This window comes from Fistularia commersonii, chromosome 4 (assembly GCF_037954325.1).
Source record: "Fistularia commersonii isolate RoL2024-O1a breed Wild chromosome 4, RoL_Fcom_v1.0, whole genome shotgun sequence".
Taxonomy (NCBI): Eukaryota; Metazoa; Chordata; class Actinopteri; order Syngnathiformes; family Fistulariidae; genus Fistularia; species Fistularia commersonii.
In genome coordinates, this window is record NC_141287.1 from 18,615,686 (window position 1) to 18,632,482 (window position 16,797).

At 40.2% G+C, this 16,797-nt stretch overlaps 1 protein-coding gene and 1 long non-coding RNA gene across 3 annotated transcripts in view; one reads left to right on the plus strand and one right to left on the minus strand.

Moving 5' to 3' along the window:
* The window catches only part of ubr3 (ubiquitin protein ligase E3 component n-recognin 3), a 45,145-nt gene that overhangs the window by 10,737 nt on the left and 17,611 nt on the right, over window positions 1-16,797 (minus strand). For both annotated transcript variants that reach the window (XM_086145777.1, XM_086145776.1), the window contains 7 exons: window positions 14,098-14,247; window positions 12,349-12,482; window positions 10,425-10,535; window positions 9,504-9,704; window positions 8,714-8,850; window positions 5,399-5,484; window positions 1,680-1,785 (listed from right to left, as the gene is read on the minus strand). In XM_086145777.1, coding sequence (XP_086001903.1) covers window positions 1,680-1,785; window positions 5,399-5,484; window positions 8,714-8,850; window positions 9,504-9,704; window positions 10,425-10,535; window positions 12,349-12,482; window positions 14,098-14,247 — 925 coding nt within the window. The remainder of the gene's footprint in view (window positions 1-1,679; window positions 1,786-5,398; window positions 5,485-8,713; window positions 8,851-9,503; window positions 9,705-10,424; window positions 10,536-12,348; window positions 12,483-14,097; window positions 14,248-16,797) is intronic.
* LOC147235009 (uncharacterized) lies at window positions 6,579-11,387 on the plus strand. The gene is made up of 3 exons (XR_015106068.1): window positions 6,579-9,034; window positions 10,469-10,571; window positions 11,374-11,387. It is a non-coding gene; the product is annotated as an uncharacterized LOC147235009 (long non-coding RNA).

Below are 16,797 nucleotides of genomic sequence, written 5' to 3' on the forward strand. Positions count from 1 at the left end.
TTTTCATGTTCATTTGTGGTGTGCAATTCTATATGCTCATCCAATGCCATGTAGTTTGCAATTATAGGTGCAAGAATATCAAATATTCTTCAACACTTAGAAACCTGCAAATGAAGTTATGCTTTACCGATACCGGTGACCCCTGTTTTAGAGCAGCAAAGAATGATTTACCTCTGATTTGTAGAATAAGTCAGAGGGAGCTAGCAAAACGTCTGTGGTATTTTACATTGGATAGGATGTCCGATAAACCTCTGATGTGCACAGTATTCACGGCTGGAGTTAAAAGGGAGGAGCGTCAAAGATTACGATGGATGATGAAAAACAGGTGAGCGGTACTAATCTGTCCTCGCATTTGTGCATGTTTTAAAAAAGGTCTAACCTAAATGAGCCAGCTCATAAAACATGGTCAAGCATGTCCAGGGCCAATAGTATATTTAGCATTAGCCACTATGAAAATACTATGTATCAGAATTGGAGCACGGGGGGAATGCTATTGGTGCAAGTAATACCAAGAAAAGATAAATGATAAGGTTACAACTTTTACTGAAACCGCACAAGAACTGAGGTCTTGTTTATAGTTGTGCATTTAGAGGGGAAAAAAACACTTTGTTAATGCATCCCTGGTTTCATATTTGTATTGTGCGCCACCTCCATTTTACTGTCTTCTCCTCTGTTGACAATTAAGAGAGACACTAATCCCCACTCAACTCTTGAAAGGCTTCAGGGCTTTTGAATGAGAGGGACTGCACTTAAAGAATAATACCCTCCATTACTACAGCACTCACCAGTTAATTCCACTGTGCATTGGAGGAAAGCCTTTATGGCTGAAGCTTTCAACCCGGCTCAGACCACGACATACAGTCTTTACATTAGAATTCAAGCACATCCCCTTTCAATTGGCGAGAGCAATGATTTGAATTAATGTTAAAGATCTCTCTGTGCCATTTTTATCGCGGGGAGTTCAGATTGACCGCCCGAGGGCCCTAATGACAGTGCTCTCTCATAAAACCTTAAAAGTATTTTTAAAACACCCAACAGCTCCGCGGAGAATTCTGTGGATTGTGAATGCTTTAATAGTAACAGGTGTAAAAGCTGTCTTCTAACACTTACAGGGAGGAGGGACTGTAAAAGCTCAGCTCATTGTTTTGTGCTCTGAGCGGTTTTTAACACAGCTTTTAGACAATCAATCCTGACAACCGAACATTAGCAGCTAAAATAGCATATTTTGACCCGCACTTGTGATTGAAGATGAAAAAGACAGCATTTGCGGCTAGGGCTACGTATATTGCTAAAGAGCGGTTTCCTGTTTGAGCGTGTTGGACAGCTGGGAGCAGGGATGCTGTGCTGGTACGGTGCACTTGTTCTTACTACAGTGAATTTGACAGGGTCGTTTTGCTCTCTGTGGAGTGCCCGGTAATTTGCCAGATGTAGCAATTATGGGTAACTATGGAAACTGCGCATGGTCCCTTTTCTGAATTTAGCTCCTCTTTGTGTGGAAGAAATCTGTTGGGGGCAGGAAATGGCGGTGTTCAGAGAGTAGGACAAAGTGGCACTTTGATTGCATGTTTATGTGAATGGGAGTAGTGAGCGAGAACGTGGAAGCCGGTGGGCTATACAGAATGTGGGAGCAGATTTATGGTCTGGACGTTAGCTGAGCTGCTTGAGAAAAAGTGACTCACTCAGCCTCTCTGCTTTGTGCGACTTGAGTCAGCTTAGTCCAGGGGTTGTAGGCTGAATCGATGCTGTACAGACGCATGTGCATGGCCAATACATGGAACAGCTGATCTGAAAGAGGGGGGAAGAGGAAAAAAAAACACAAATCAGTATTATTTTTCCAACAGGATCTCGTAGCTGTTTACCTCTTGGAATACATAATCCAGCAACCTGCAGCAGTTATATTCATTTGTGCTGCAGTGGATGCAGACCTGAGACTTGACTCAGATAAAATCAGGCCAGGCCAGAAGGATACGTGGAAGTGTTTGATCGCCTCGAGCGATTCTTTGGTCAGGTCACACCTGTTCATTGTGAAACTAATGGGACATGAAGACAGACCCCCACACACACACCCACACATACACACACACTCTAGCGTGTACCTCCTCATAGCCTCTTTGTCTTTGTGTGAAACAAACCTGTTACAACATATGTGATGTTGTGTGCAGCCTCAACCCCCAGAAAAAGAGGCAGTGATAAATTTATTTTCCTAATGAAATGCATCAAATACCCTTCATATTGAATAAAACACAGGTCTAGATAAAAACTGTGAAATTAAAAGGGGGCAATATGTTATATGCACATATGAAACCTGGTTCATATTAGTAGAACTGCATTCTTGACTTCTGAAGTAATTCACCATGTTCATAACCCAAGCCACTGGGCAAAGCATGCAGACAATCAATGAGCAATGCTAATCCTATATGATTTTGTTTTAGAGGGATTTATGAGGCTGTAATGCAGGAAATACTTTCAAATGATCAGCTCTGCAATTGTACTTGACTTAAGCATTGATACTTGGAGCAACACTGCCCTCCACAGGCAAACTTTAATACAACATGAAGGGAGCGCGCTCAGTCGATAATTTCATTTGACCTTAGCTGTGAATGCAAGCTTTCGACGACAATTATACAATCGGTTCACCAGTGGGAGACCAAGAAGGATAAAATCGGATGAGTGGAAAAAGATTATATCAAAATGTGCACAGCTTCCAGTTAGTCATAAAAATTCTAGCACAGTATTTTAAGATACGGACGTCTGAAGGAGTTCGATCTGATCAGCAGGGTGGTGTCTAATAAAAAAGTGTTTAAAAAAAAGTAAGTCTGTATTTGATGGAAGTTGCTACCAACCCCAACAAACTTGGGCAACTTATGGTCTGATTCTAAGAACAAGTGGGAGACAGCGGATACGCTTTAATTGGCAGAATGGAAAGGACAGGACAGGGAATGGCAGCGGGGTACATTTCCAGGGTAATGGGATGTGTCATGTATGCCACAGTCCTCCACTAGAGGAGTCACAGAGGAGCTCTGCTGTGCAAGAAAAGTCCAACAAATTCAGGAAGAGCTCTGAACTCTCCTCATTCTGCAGCACTGGCTTGGTTAGGGATGCTGTTTAGTTCGTCCTTTTCATGTCCCTATTCCAAGATGTGATGAGCTGCTATTCATGTAATGGGAAATTAAAAGAAAGAAAAAAACACAAAAGGGTTGAATATCTGGGGGCAACGTAACTGATTTACATCATCCAGCTACCAAAATGCAAGTATGCAAAATCAATTCAAGTTTAAATAAATAAATGCAGGGCATGTAATATCTGGCCTAAAAAAAAAAGAGCTGATTTCATCAAATGATACGAGAAGCTACGTGGCTATTGCTTGACGTCTCTGACGTCAACTTGTCCGTAGGTCTCAAACAATTAAATAGAACGCTGTCAGAGACATTTTCAAAAGCTGTGACTGATTCTTGCATATCAGACTGTCGAGCAGCAGTCTGGACGGCACACAACTCTGACCAGCCGGAGGTACATCTGTGGTCCCGTAACCTCACTACCTCACCCATTCACACGTACCATGCCCAAACTCTGTGTCTTTTTTTAGCCTTATTGGTCTCAGCCCATTTGCATCCTGCTTGTTTTTCGTTTTGTTTTATTTTTGTCATTGCCATCGTCACTGTTTATGTAGCGTTTAGTTTTGGTGGTCTATTTTCATTCTTACTGTCCCCTCGTTCTGTTGCCCATTCTTATCCTCGATGTTAGTGTTGTTCTCTCTGCTGTCTATTCATTTGTGGATGTCTTAGCTGTCTTCTAGTTGTCTCTCTATTCATATTTATATTCCTATTTATTGACAGTATAACTGTTACGCTGCTGTGACGAAAGAATTTCCCCCATGGGGATCAATTAAGTTTATCTTGTCTTATATGCAATCGGGATAAAAGTTCAAATCCAGTATCAATGGCTCACTTTAGCATTTCATGAAAAAAAAGCACCTTCAAATAAGTCAGAAAAAGAATAGATATGCTAAACAAATATGACAACAACCACAACTTTGATAATTCAAGCGAAAATGGGATGACCCCCCAGAACGAACTGATGACTTTTCAATGTCCCTCCCCAAAAATCCAAAATTATCCAATCCTACATCTGTGCGTGTTTAAAAAAAAAAACATATCAATTTCAGGATTTTGGTCACTCATCAATAAAATGATGCTTGATATGGAAGTACTAGATTTTCCTCTGAAAATTAGCTATGATCATTGTGTCATCCTCCACCAAGCACATGCCCTTGTCAGCGATGACACGATTGGTTAAAACAGCACTTGAACCATTTGTCAGATTCGTTTACCCAGACTGCTGCCAACGGCTCGCTGGGGACAGCATTTATCCTTGGCTGCCATTGCTAATCGACCTTTCTCTTTGTTTTTTTTTTTCTTCTCCTTTTTCTTTTTATGGCTGGGGAGTGACGTGGAAGAATGAATTTGATCTTAGATTTAGACACTTATTACACAGAGGATGGAGAGATGGGGGGTGTAAAACTATATCTTATAACACACATATACCGTACATAAAAAAACAATTTAAAAGGGGCTAAATACCTTTATGTATAAGATTATATATTCAAACGGTTTTACATAGCAGTAAATTTTAAATTCTTATGTGCCACCTACATTTTTGTATGAACACCGCTTGACATAATGAAACCATAATTGCATGCATGGCTACCGTCCGAATCGTTCACTGTGTGTGTGTGTGTGTGTGTGTGTGTGTGTGTGTGTGTGTGTGTGTGTGTGTGTGTGTGTGTGTGTGCGTGTGTACACACACACTCACACACACAAGAAAAAAGATATTTCTTTCAATTTTTTTTGTGTCTAACAACTTGGAAACCATCTTGTTACCTAAATATTTATTCTTGTAAAGTAAATTACAGCGAATGGGAAAAATCCATTATCCCTTATACTGCAGGCGAGTGAACCTTACGGTCAGCAGCAGGTCAGTCAAGCAATACTCACTTAGGTAACAACATTACAATTTCTGTGGAAGATTGCTCGATTGTTATTCATCCATTGAGAACTCGGCAATTACACAGAACTTCTGCTGGACTTTTGACAATTAACAGATTTTGATTAACTGACAGCTAGTTTGGACTTTATGCACCATTGCTTCTACTCCCAACATAAGTTAACATGCAGGTTTTTTTTTTTTTTTAAATGCACTCACAAGTGTTGTTCCACGTTCGTGGAAAATACAACTATGTTGGGTTTCATTGTCACAATTGTCCCTCATTTGCAATAAATGTAACAACTTTGATTATGGGGCAATGAGGATGATTATATTAAACTCTAAACATAGGAGACCTGTAGGGTTGAGAGAATCAAGACGAATTATAAGGCCATTTGGGGGTGGGGGTACTCACTGAGACATGATCGTTTGGCGGCTGCACTCGCTCCGCCACAGCACAAGTTTCCTCCCCGGTGCACGAGCTCTAACTCCAGGTTGGTCCTGAGGAGAAAGAGCCGTGGGTATTAGACATGACAACATTTCAATCTTTACATCACACACACCCACACAACGCTGACCCAAACCCACCATGGTGGAGAACGTGATTCTTTTTTCCGTCAACATCTCACACCTGAATTTCCAAAGAATTTCTCACATGCTTCCCAAGAGGCGGTGCAGGTCTATTTAAAGCATTTCATTACTCAGTGTGTTCTAAATTAAAATGGTTGAGTAATAAACTTATACAGCCCCCCGCCCCCCGATAAAAAGTTAACCCCAACATCCATTGACATAAACCCCAAATAGTTTAGGGCCTATTCAACATTGCTGTCCACATTATGTAAGAATATTTACAAGATGTCACGGGTAGTAGTGGAAAATTAATAACCACAGCCGTGTTACACAATTACACGACGCTGAAAACAGTTCAGCAATGGATCAGACAAAAATCAGGGAAGGGTTAACATTGTTTTCATTTCATTTTTAAATTTTAGATGCTGTCTCGTCAGGTTATTAGCCATTTAATGCACCTCTTTTGGAGCACCAATCCTGATTAATCAGAAACATGACTTCTTCCAAAGACTTGATTTTTTACTCAATGAATATTAGCATAAAAGCTGTGCTAATCACAGTTCATTCATAATTCCAGACCTGTACTTGCCATGCATATCCCATCCCTGCTGATTTCGTAATTCTGCCAGGAAATAATACATTTGAGCTATTAACAAAGTGCATAGATGGTAAAAATAGATTTGTATCGCTTAAAAAAAACAAAACGAAACAACAACAGCTCCAGGCCTGTTTTCTTCATGTCATTGGCCATTTTCTTTGTATGGGCCCAGCAGAGTGGGGGCAAATCCTTAGGTTTCCTGCGAGGAAAAAAAGCAATTTCACATAGATAATGCAACCACGATGAAGCTCCATCTGGCTATTGCTGATAAGAGCACCCCTGTGACAGAGGAATTTTCCACTCCTCCAGCAATTTGCGTTGTTCATTGAACTTCAGAGAGCCAACAGGCACCCAGACACACTCAGGGGATCCTTCTATACAGGGTGGAGAGCTGAGGGACCCACAACATTAGGTGAGCAATGGGTCTGGATGGCTCGGCTGGGAGGAACTGACTTTTTGGAATGGGAAGAGCCAGACCCCGGGGTGAACTGAAAGACCGTCATTTCCTTGACCTGTGACGAACTTGTTGAAGCGGTACGAATACCTCAGAGGAGACGGTATTTTGTTGTCGATATGATGATTTTGGCCTATTTTGCAAAAAGGTCTGGTGGAAGGCAAACCACATGCAAAACTATGCGAGCAGCGCTGCTGATGCTCTGTCAAACCTGCAGACTGAATAGGTCAGGGGCTTTTGCCTGGTGCGTAATGAGTGACAAGGCGACCGATTCTGTTCTGAAAGGGCAACGCTTTCAGAACCAATACAACAATGTAATGTGAAGCATGAAAAACAAATACGCAGCTCAAAACACAAAGAAGGGGAGAAGTCCATTTATTCTGTGCAAGCCCGGAAAAGAAACTAATTTCATTACTGTTTCAAAGGCCTTTCCAGAGTGAAAAAAAACAAATATTTGGGGCATAAAATAATAATAATTGAATACATAATCATACCAATAATAATTAAATAGGTAAAATTAACATTAAAATTAAGATAATAATTTAAAAAAAAAAACAGACTTGGCCGTCATTGTAATTCAATAGGAGGAGCTGACATTCCACGAGGAAGCACAGTTTACCATCTATTGCACGTGAGTCAGTGGTTTTGATGGCGCTCTGAAAAAAACATTTAGAGGTGATGCAACGTGGGCGCAAAACCAAAATTACACACAGAGCTTTTACTGGTGTGTGTCTTAAAAAGCTTTGGCGGCCATCTCATTATTGAAACCTCGTTAGTTAACATTATTAGATAATGACTGAGCTGTCTATTGCTTTACTAGTGCAAACGTTAACATTGAGCATGTTGGTGGGGCCTAAAAGGACGGGCTGGAGAAACAGCGGCTCCTACATCCCTTAGGGACAAATTAAACAAGAAAAATGAACGAGGGAAAACAGAGGAAGAAAATGTCAAACAGCACCAGGGGGGTCACTTGAGGTGTAAATACATTAAAACATGTTAATCGTCTGGTCTGGCCTTTTCAGACATCATAATCAGTATTATAACAACCAATGAAATATCTTTTAATAGGGTGGTGCTCACCTCTCCAGTAGGTTTTTCACGAACATGCAGACTACAAAAGGCTACTTTGAAGACGTTCTGCAGGGTGTTCGCGATTCAAAAACGAAGGCAACAAGATGCTTTGTTCTGAAGTTCTCCATCTGTTCGAAATTTGTACACAGCCATATATTTATTCAACGCTCCCCATTTCATGCTAGACTAGCAGCCAATTAAAAAAGGTTGCCAAGAAATCCTCCTCCCATTCTTTGTCCTTCAGGGCTTTGAGCAAGAACCACGGTGGCTTATAAAATCTCTTCGGCTGTTGTTAAACTTTGTCAAGGCTTTTTTTTTTCCCCCTCTCGTGCCTCAAACGTCTTCAAAGAGATGTCAAGGTGGCGTCTGAAGTAGACGCACAATTAACCTCAAATATCCAAAGAAAACACTCGTTTTTTTGCTTTAAGGCAATGAGGGGGAAAAAACAATACTGAGAACGGACAACAGCATTAATCCCACAAGGAAAACAGATGTTATCAGCGTCTCCTCCACGATCTTATCTTCTCAGTAACTACCTAGAGCTCTTGACCATAAACACAGGTTGGAATTAGGCTTGGGAGATGCTAATATCGTTTTGTATTCTGCTAAAACCTGTCCCAGCGAGACATCTGCCGGAAAAAAGGCTAAAAGGAAAAAAAACACATCAGAGGGAGATTTCTATCTGTCGAGATCAAAGAATCAGCGGCACGTCTGGTCTGTCAAATAAAAAAAAAAAAAAAAAAAAAAAAAAATGAAAAATGGATGGAGGACCTGCTAGGAGCCCTCCTCATCTTTACAAGGCCAAAAATCTGTTCAATTGTTTTATGACCAAAGCAGAATCTCATAGCTCCTCCAAGTCATCAACCTATCTTGGGATCCCCTAACAAGAGCCGATGCCCCGGGCGAGCCTTTAAAACTTCAATAGAAATTGCAAAGCTGAGATTCTTGAACCCACAACCACATCCAAGTGATTAAACCGCACGTTTAAACGCTTCGTAGGAAGAGTCTCGTAGATCTGTCGTATCCAATCCGCTTACCTGGCCACGGAGTACATGAAGAGGAAATCATTGTCGGGGGAGCCAGGATTCTTGCCGTAGTCCATGTATTTCTTCTGGGTCGTGTTCTTGATGTCTTTTATTACTAGCTCCATCTCTTTACTTAAGTTGGACTCGCTCTAAAAAGACATGAATGTAAAAAAAATCTGGTGATAAGATATGCAGTAGTTACATCTACTATCTCCTGGTAAAATCAAGTATTAATGAAGACTAATGTGGACATACTCTACAGATACATTCATCATCATAAAAAAAAGAACATACTGATGATTGAAGACTGAAATCTGTAAAAACGGAAAGATGGTGAGTTTTGGGGGAAAGTGTATATTGTGCACAATTATCACCCATCTCTTGAGTCTTTATATATTTCCCACATCCCACAATCTCTAAAGAATGTGAGACCTCATTTGTGTATCCACCCACTGATAGTGATCCACACCCTATTCAAATACTTTCCATGATTCACTGATTAGAAATGGTTTAATCATGTGTATTCAGCAATTTTTTTATGTCTTGTGATAATAATCCTTCAGTAAATGTATTTTTTTGCAATTATTGGTAAGTATTGCGAATGTGTAATTTCCATAAACTCACTGGGAAAAAAACAGTATAAAAAAAATATAACATTAAAAGATATGATTCTTTGAAAAAGATGATGCTGGTGCCGTGCCCGGATTTGATCACCGGCCATCATTCCGGAGCGATCATAATTACGGTGACAGGTTCATGAAACAGATGTAGGAAAGTTCTTGTCATGCGGGAAAAAACTTACAGGAAAAAGGCCAAGATTGTCTTGCAGATCTTCTACCTCTTTCACAAGCACACAGGTCTTCTTGTTTGTGGGTGTGTGCCACGCACCGGTCTCGGTGCCCCTACCGGGACGACAGGGCAGGACGCTGTTGGCAAACTGCCGACACAGCGGGCATGTAAATTCTCCCTTGTCAACAGAGAAACCCTGGAGCACTTGGTCATTCTGAGGAAAAAATAAAAAAAAGTGCAATGTTTGTATTTGATAGTTGTACAACAAGAAAGAAATTTGTTTTAAAAAAAAAAAAAAAAAAAAAAAATTTTTAGTTGGGATTTGGTTCTAGGTTCCAATCTCCCAGACTGGATTGGCAAATCGAACCACTTTGTTGAAATGATTGGGATTTTTGTTTTAAGAAAAATGCTTTACTTTGTGACATTGTGAAAAGAAGCTAAGAAAATATTTGATCTTAGTGACTCATTAACATCAAATGAAAATTATGGGCAATGTGAATGCAGGCTATTTCAGTTTTCTGTGCTAGCAAATTGAATTAAATGACCTTGATAAGGGATGAAAAAAAGAGGAACAACTTCACACTTTCTAAAAAGAAGATGGAGATGTGATTATGTGATTCATGTTAAATTATTCATCTCACTAGAATTATATTTATCACTTTAACCTGTAGTTTAGCCAAACATAAAAAAAAAAAACCTTGCTGCACAAAAGCACAATTACAAGGTGTCTTAAATGGCTGTGCAAAAATTCTAGCTAATCAATAGTCAATTAAAGGAGCGGGCATTAGATTTCCAAAGACAAAGCCAATAGGCAACATATAAAAAGTTTTTTTCCATTTCAAGTGAGTAATTATGTAAATAACAATCATTGATCGAACTTTCGTCAATAACCTTTACAATCAAACAGATCATTCCATTAAGTGAAGCTTTTTACCCTCAGAGACTCCATGTATGACTTGTGACAATCTATATGCAAAGTGTGCCCACAGGTCTGGACATAGACGCCGCCATCCCATCCTATCGACACAGACTGCAGACAAGAGCTCTGAAGACATCAAGAGAAACCAAAAAAAATGCATCAGTATGGATAATTATGTAAATATGTCAATGGGTAATTGACCTTCTGAATCTTTTGTGGCGGCAATTGATAAGACCGTACTCGATATCTAAATAAGTAGTGTTGTGATTGATTAGTTATTAAAAGTAAGCATAAACAAATGCCTTCTCTTTTATTTAATTTTATCCATGTCAACTATAGCGCCAGGCAATAGGTGCAAGCTCATATTATACTCTGCTGTTCCACTCTGATTATAACGTTGTAATATCTCACATCGGAGACCCAGACACTTTTTTGGCTTGGGAGCTGCTTTTAATATGATCAGGTCAAAATTATCTATTTATTTATATATCTTCTTCTTCCTCTTCTTTCGGCTTTTCCCTTCAGGGAAAAGCCAAACATGTGCTGTTCCTCTGATGGACTCATTCCTGATCCTGTCCATCCTGGTCACTCTGAAAGAGAACCATAGCATCTTCATCTCTGTGACCTCCAGCTCTGCCTCCTTTCATCATTGCTACCGTTTCTAGTCCATACAGCATCGCTGGTCTCATCACTGTCTCGTACACCTTTCCTTTCATTCTGGCTGATAGTCTTCTATCACATAGTACCCCTGACACTTTTCTCCACCCATTCCAACCTGCTTGAACCCGTCTCCATCTCTCTTCCACACTCTCCATTGCTCTGGACTGTTGACCCCATGTACCTGAAATCCTCCAAGTTCTTGATCTGCACTCCTGGAAGCCTCACCGTTCCATCCAGGTTCCTCTCATTCACACATATATTCTGTCTTGTCTTGTCTTCAACCTGTTCTCTGCTCTCAATACAGATCACGTCATCCGCAATCATCATGGTCCCTGGAGATTCCTGTCTAACCTCATCTGTCAGCCTGTCCATCACCACTGCGAACAAGAAGGGGCTCAGAGCTGATCCCTGATGAAGTCCCATCTCCACCTTGAACTTCTCTTGTTACCCCTACAGCACACCTCCCCACTGTCTCACAGCTAGCATACATGTCCTGCACCAGTCGAACATACTTCTCAGCCACTCAAGATTTCCTCATACAATACCGGAGCTCCTCTCTTGGCACCCTGTCATATGCTTTTTCTAGGTCAACAAAGACAAAACACAGCTCCCTCTGGCCTTCTCTGTACTTCTCTATTCCTATTCTCAAGCAAATACATCTGTAGTACTCTTTCTAGGCATGAAGTCATACTGGTGTTCACAAATGCCGACTTCTGCTTTCAGTCTAGTTTCAACTACTCACTTCTGCTTTTAGTCTAGTTTCCAAGACTCATCAATTTATTTATATATATATATATATATATATATATAATAAGTAAGTAATATATGTTGGCATACCTTGCATTACTACATGAACCCTTATGACACAATACAATTCAATACATTTATGGTTATCACTTTTTTCTGCCTTGCTCTAAATAGAGTCAGCCAGGGTGGCTTAAGAAGTCGGGACAATAGATGGAGGTAGCCAGCCTGAATCAGGCGTTCAAACCAGCCATCATTAGGCAGGTTTTTTCGGATTCTTACTTGGCCCAGCTACTCCCCTCAATTTTTTTATATCCTTTCTTTAGTAGATATGAATTGAAAGGCTATCTAGGTCACTTAGTGTGCTGGGGTTTTGCAGTAGCCCGTGCACAAGTGTGTTAGAAGAGATGAGATCTGTGACCGGCATCCCTGTGCCTCAGTAAGGCAGTGAATGTCATTTGGTTTTTAATAAACAAACTGATCATGTTCGAACATCATTCACTTTGTAAACTGCACGGTTTTCCCAAACACCTACATCTTTGAAGAACTGCTGCATGAGGGTGAGCCGGAGATCATGAGCAACAGCGCACGTGTCTGCGGGGTATATGTGCTCTTCGTCACTCGTTGGTAGCTTCTTAGCTTCTTGGCTCTTGCAACGATGCCCGAGCACTGAAAGACAAAACCAAAAGTAGTAGGCGCACGTGATAAAATGATAACGCAAATCCTAATTTTGTTGATGTTATGCCCCATGTATAGCTGAATGCAACAATAAAGTATTTCTTCTTCTCATAAATGATTAACTATTACCGTAAATTCCGGCATATAAGCTACTTTTTTCACACACTTGACGAAATGCGGCTTTTACAACAATGCAGCGAATTAATGGATTTTTATAGGCTAATTACAGTAGCTTCCTTCTGCCAACACCGTTACAGTGGACAAATGAAACGGTTTCGGCAAACCCACTTGCATTTACGATAATTCTTCAGATTAGCCATTTTGTGCTTATTACACAAAACCCCATCATGAGTAAGACGTGTAGAAATGCATTTGATGCGACTTTCAAGTTGAAGGGGATCAGTCAAGCAGTCAAAGACGGAAATAAGAGATGTTGTTGCTCTGAAAAGAAAAGCATTACCGTGTACTGGTAGTTGTAGATGTCACCATCATTGATTTAATTAAAAGTTTTCCAAAAAAAAAAAAATCTTTTCTATAATATCTTGCTGCGTTAATATCTCATGTTTCAACTGGGACATCTGTGGTTTATAGACAAGTCTGGCTTAGCGTATTTTTCAGATTATAAGTCGCAACTTTTTTCATAGTTTGGCCATTGGCAATTTGGAAGATTTTTTTAGATTTTAGTGATTAAGAGTGACGCTAATTGTTTGGTTTTACCATGTGCTATATGCTATAGTTATCTGAATGACTCTTACCGTAATATGTTACGTTCACATAGCCTACCAGGCATGTTGTGAGTTCGTTGTTTATGCGTCATGTAGGCTATACTAGGCTTCACTAGTTCAGCCTGTTGTTATCTATTCTATTTTTATTTTAAATTGATTTTAAAGATGAAATGTCTATTCTTGGTGTTGGATTTTATCAAATAAATTTCCCCCAAAAATGCAACTTATACCCCAGTGCAACTTATACATGTTGTTTTGTTCTTTATTATGCATTTTTGTCTGGTGACACTTATAATCCGACATATAATCTGAAAAATACAATATTTATGTACAATTTCTTTTAAAAATTAGTGGGTGCGGCCTACATAAAGGTGCGATCTTTAGTCCGGAATTTACAGTACATACAATGGCACTAAGGTTACACTAAGGTTCTGTTGATATGTCAATTTATCAACTCAACACTCATCAATATGTTTTTTATGCATCTTCCAGAGGACAAATACTGACACTGTACAAATCAGCAATATTGTCATTGTTGTCTATTTGACAACAATAGTGATCGGTGTCCAGCTTTGAGTGATACTCAGCTGACACATGGAGAATTACATTACAGGGTTATTTTGAGTTTGATAGTGTTTCACATGTCGTGTGGATAAGTGTGATTCTTCTCTTTTCGCTAGTCATTCAAAGAGCAGGATAACATTGAACAAAAAAAATGACACACTTGAAACACCATTTAATTGGTCTTGAAGGGAGTCAGGGTTTTGGTTCAATAAGCCAGTGACGGCCCCAAGCCTTTTTATGCCTTTCAAAATTGAGAAATGGGATCCATGAATCGCTCCTAGTAATTCTATCATGGGAGGTGTGGGACGCAGTGGTACCTGAGGATGCTTGGAGGAGAACCACTAGGCCAGTGGGCCTTTCCTCTGTGGAGGGTCCACTCTGGCCACATATCACACAGTCATAAAGGACCTCAGATTCCCTTATCTCAGAAGCTCCCAGGTCCATGGCAGCCTCTGTTTCTGGAGATTCTGTAACCAAAAACAAGATTATAAAAAACGAAAAAGCCATTCAAAATGGACACTTTCACGCAGAGAATGCTCAAAAAAAAGAGAAGCGATCTAGAAGACTTTTCAGTAATCTTTTGTGCTTATTTGAAAGGAAACTAAATGAGTGAGAAGGGTTTACTTCAGACAGAGCCAAGATTGTGTCAACAATCCACAATAAAGGAAGGTTAATATTTGCAAATCACGGTGCCACTACAGGGCCAAAAACCAGACCGCTACACACACTTTGGTGTTTGAGTGTATGCCAAATGTCCTATGAGCCTCGCTCAGGTAAGGAAGAAGGATGGCCGGATACTGCGCGCACGTGGCTCGAGCAATGGAGTAAGACATTCATGGCTAGATTAATTCTCCGCTACTGAAAACTGGCATAGCTGTGGCAATTAACAGATTTTACAAACCATGATTAAATTACTTTTAAATGTGAAAGCGCCGTGTTGAATTGGAGCAGTAAATATTGAGGAGAAATGTCAAACTGTGTCGGAAATTGATTTATTGCTCTTTGGAGGAATATGTTCTATAGGGAAAGGTTGCTGTGTTCCTGGGGAAATGAGATGTTTGCACTGGACGTCAACGGTGCAGCTTGCGCCTGAGGCTACATCTTTGTATAGAACCATTTAAGCACACTGTAACACGGACGCACAGGCGTGGGCGTGCGCGCACGCACACGCGCGCAAGTTTCAAATGTCAGACGGCAAGGACACAAAACTGTTGGTCTGCTGCTACTTCAAAATAGGATTAATGCATGTGAATTCTCACAAATAGATATTTTTCCATGAACATCTATTCTAAGACTTACATATAAGGAGACTTGTTTGGCTAAAGGATTGAAAAAAAAAACAGCATTTTACAAATTAAAATTAAGGTTAGGCACTTCGGGTTTGGTCTGCACATTAAAATTTGCTTGCCCTCTGGTTTGGGTTATTCAGTATAGGTTTTGATGCACGTAGACGGGTGATACACAAAAGGGAAAAAACAATGAGTGTCTGACAGCAGTGATGTCTGTTTCCAAGACCCGGTCTAGGGATACAACTGACGGATTGCCACTGTTCATTCAAAAGACGCGACTCTTTCTTTTTGCTTCACCCTGTCAAAAGATGTGCAGTCTCGTGAAAGACGGCATCCATCCCAATCAGAGAAGCAATTCTACACCTTAATTCTTTTTTTTTTAAGCATTTGGTTCAGTGTCCTACAACGGGATAGGACAACCCTCTATGAAAGGGACACCCCTAACACGGAGATGATAAGATAAAGATAAGGGAAAAAATGAACAAATAATGGACTTGAGCCCCGAAAAACAAACTGTTTATGTTAACATTGTGTTACTTGTGACCTTGTACGTTTTTTACCGAATTATTCTAGGACTGTCAAAAGGCATTTTTCTGTTACTTGAGACAGGAGGTAAAAGGTTTATCCTATCTTATCTTTCTTTTCAGATAACAGGGTGGGTTCCTCAGCAGGTTTGGTGTCACATTTCCGGAATAATCCAAACAGATCTAGTGAAAGGGTTGTCCATAAGGCAGGCCTTCACCAGAGAAAATGAATACAAAGGAAAAAAAAAAAAAAAAAAATATATATATATATATATATATATATATATATATATATATATTATTCTTGTCGAAAGCTTCTTGTTTTGGCAACTGGCCTTGAATTTCTTCACTTGAAGACGTTTCACCGCTCATCTGAGAGGCTTCTTCAGTTCTAATTACCTGTGGGGAGTTTCTGAATAGAACAAGCTACAATACACCAGTATTGTCATTAGAACTGAAGAAACCTCTTGGACGAGGGGTGAAACATCTACGAGTGAAAGAAATTTAAGTCCGGTTGCCACGACGACGAGAAGATCAACAAGAATTCACCATGACCTGGATGACTGAGAACCTCTACATTCAAATCATATTACAATAATAAAATAATGCCTTGCAAACTAAATATTACATTACAACAGTGTTAAAAACAAAAACACTTGGCTTAAAATTCATTCAAGCTTGTGCGTATACATTCAGTTTCTGTGTTGGTGGAGGTGATAAAAAGTACAAACCAAAGTCGCTCCAATGTTCACGTTACAATTCAGTGAGGTTACAATAGTCTGTCTGGTCAGAACAGCCATTATTCATCCGCTAACCATGCTGTGTCAGGGTGGGCCCGGGGAATCTAGCCCACTATTAATGCTCTGATCCAACGTGCCCTCAGCCGAGAGCCTCCCAAAGGAGCGCTCTCCTTTCCATTTCTCCTAACAGGCCTGCAGAGACCCAGACACGGGCTCGGCCCCGCTGTCACCTTGCCCCGGTGAAAAAGGGAAAAGCTTTTTGTGTAAAACCGTTGTGGTGGCAGGACGTCCTTCAAACTAAAAGCATCAAGGTGTTTTGTATTTTCAGAAGGTCTTGTGACTGTCAGAACGAACGCGGCTGTTGTAGTAATATTCTTTCGAGGAAAAAGCAGCAGGACAATAAAACTACCAACAGGATCAGGAGCATTTGAGCCCTTCTCCTCATTTCACAATGAAGATTGTAA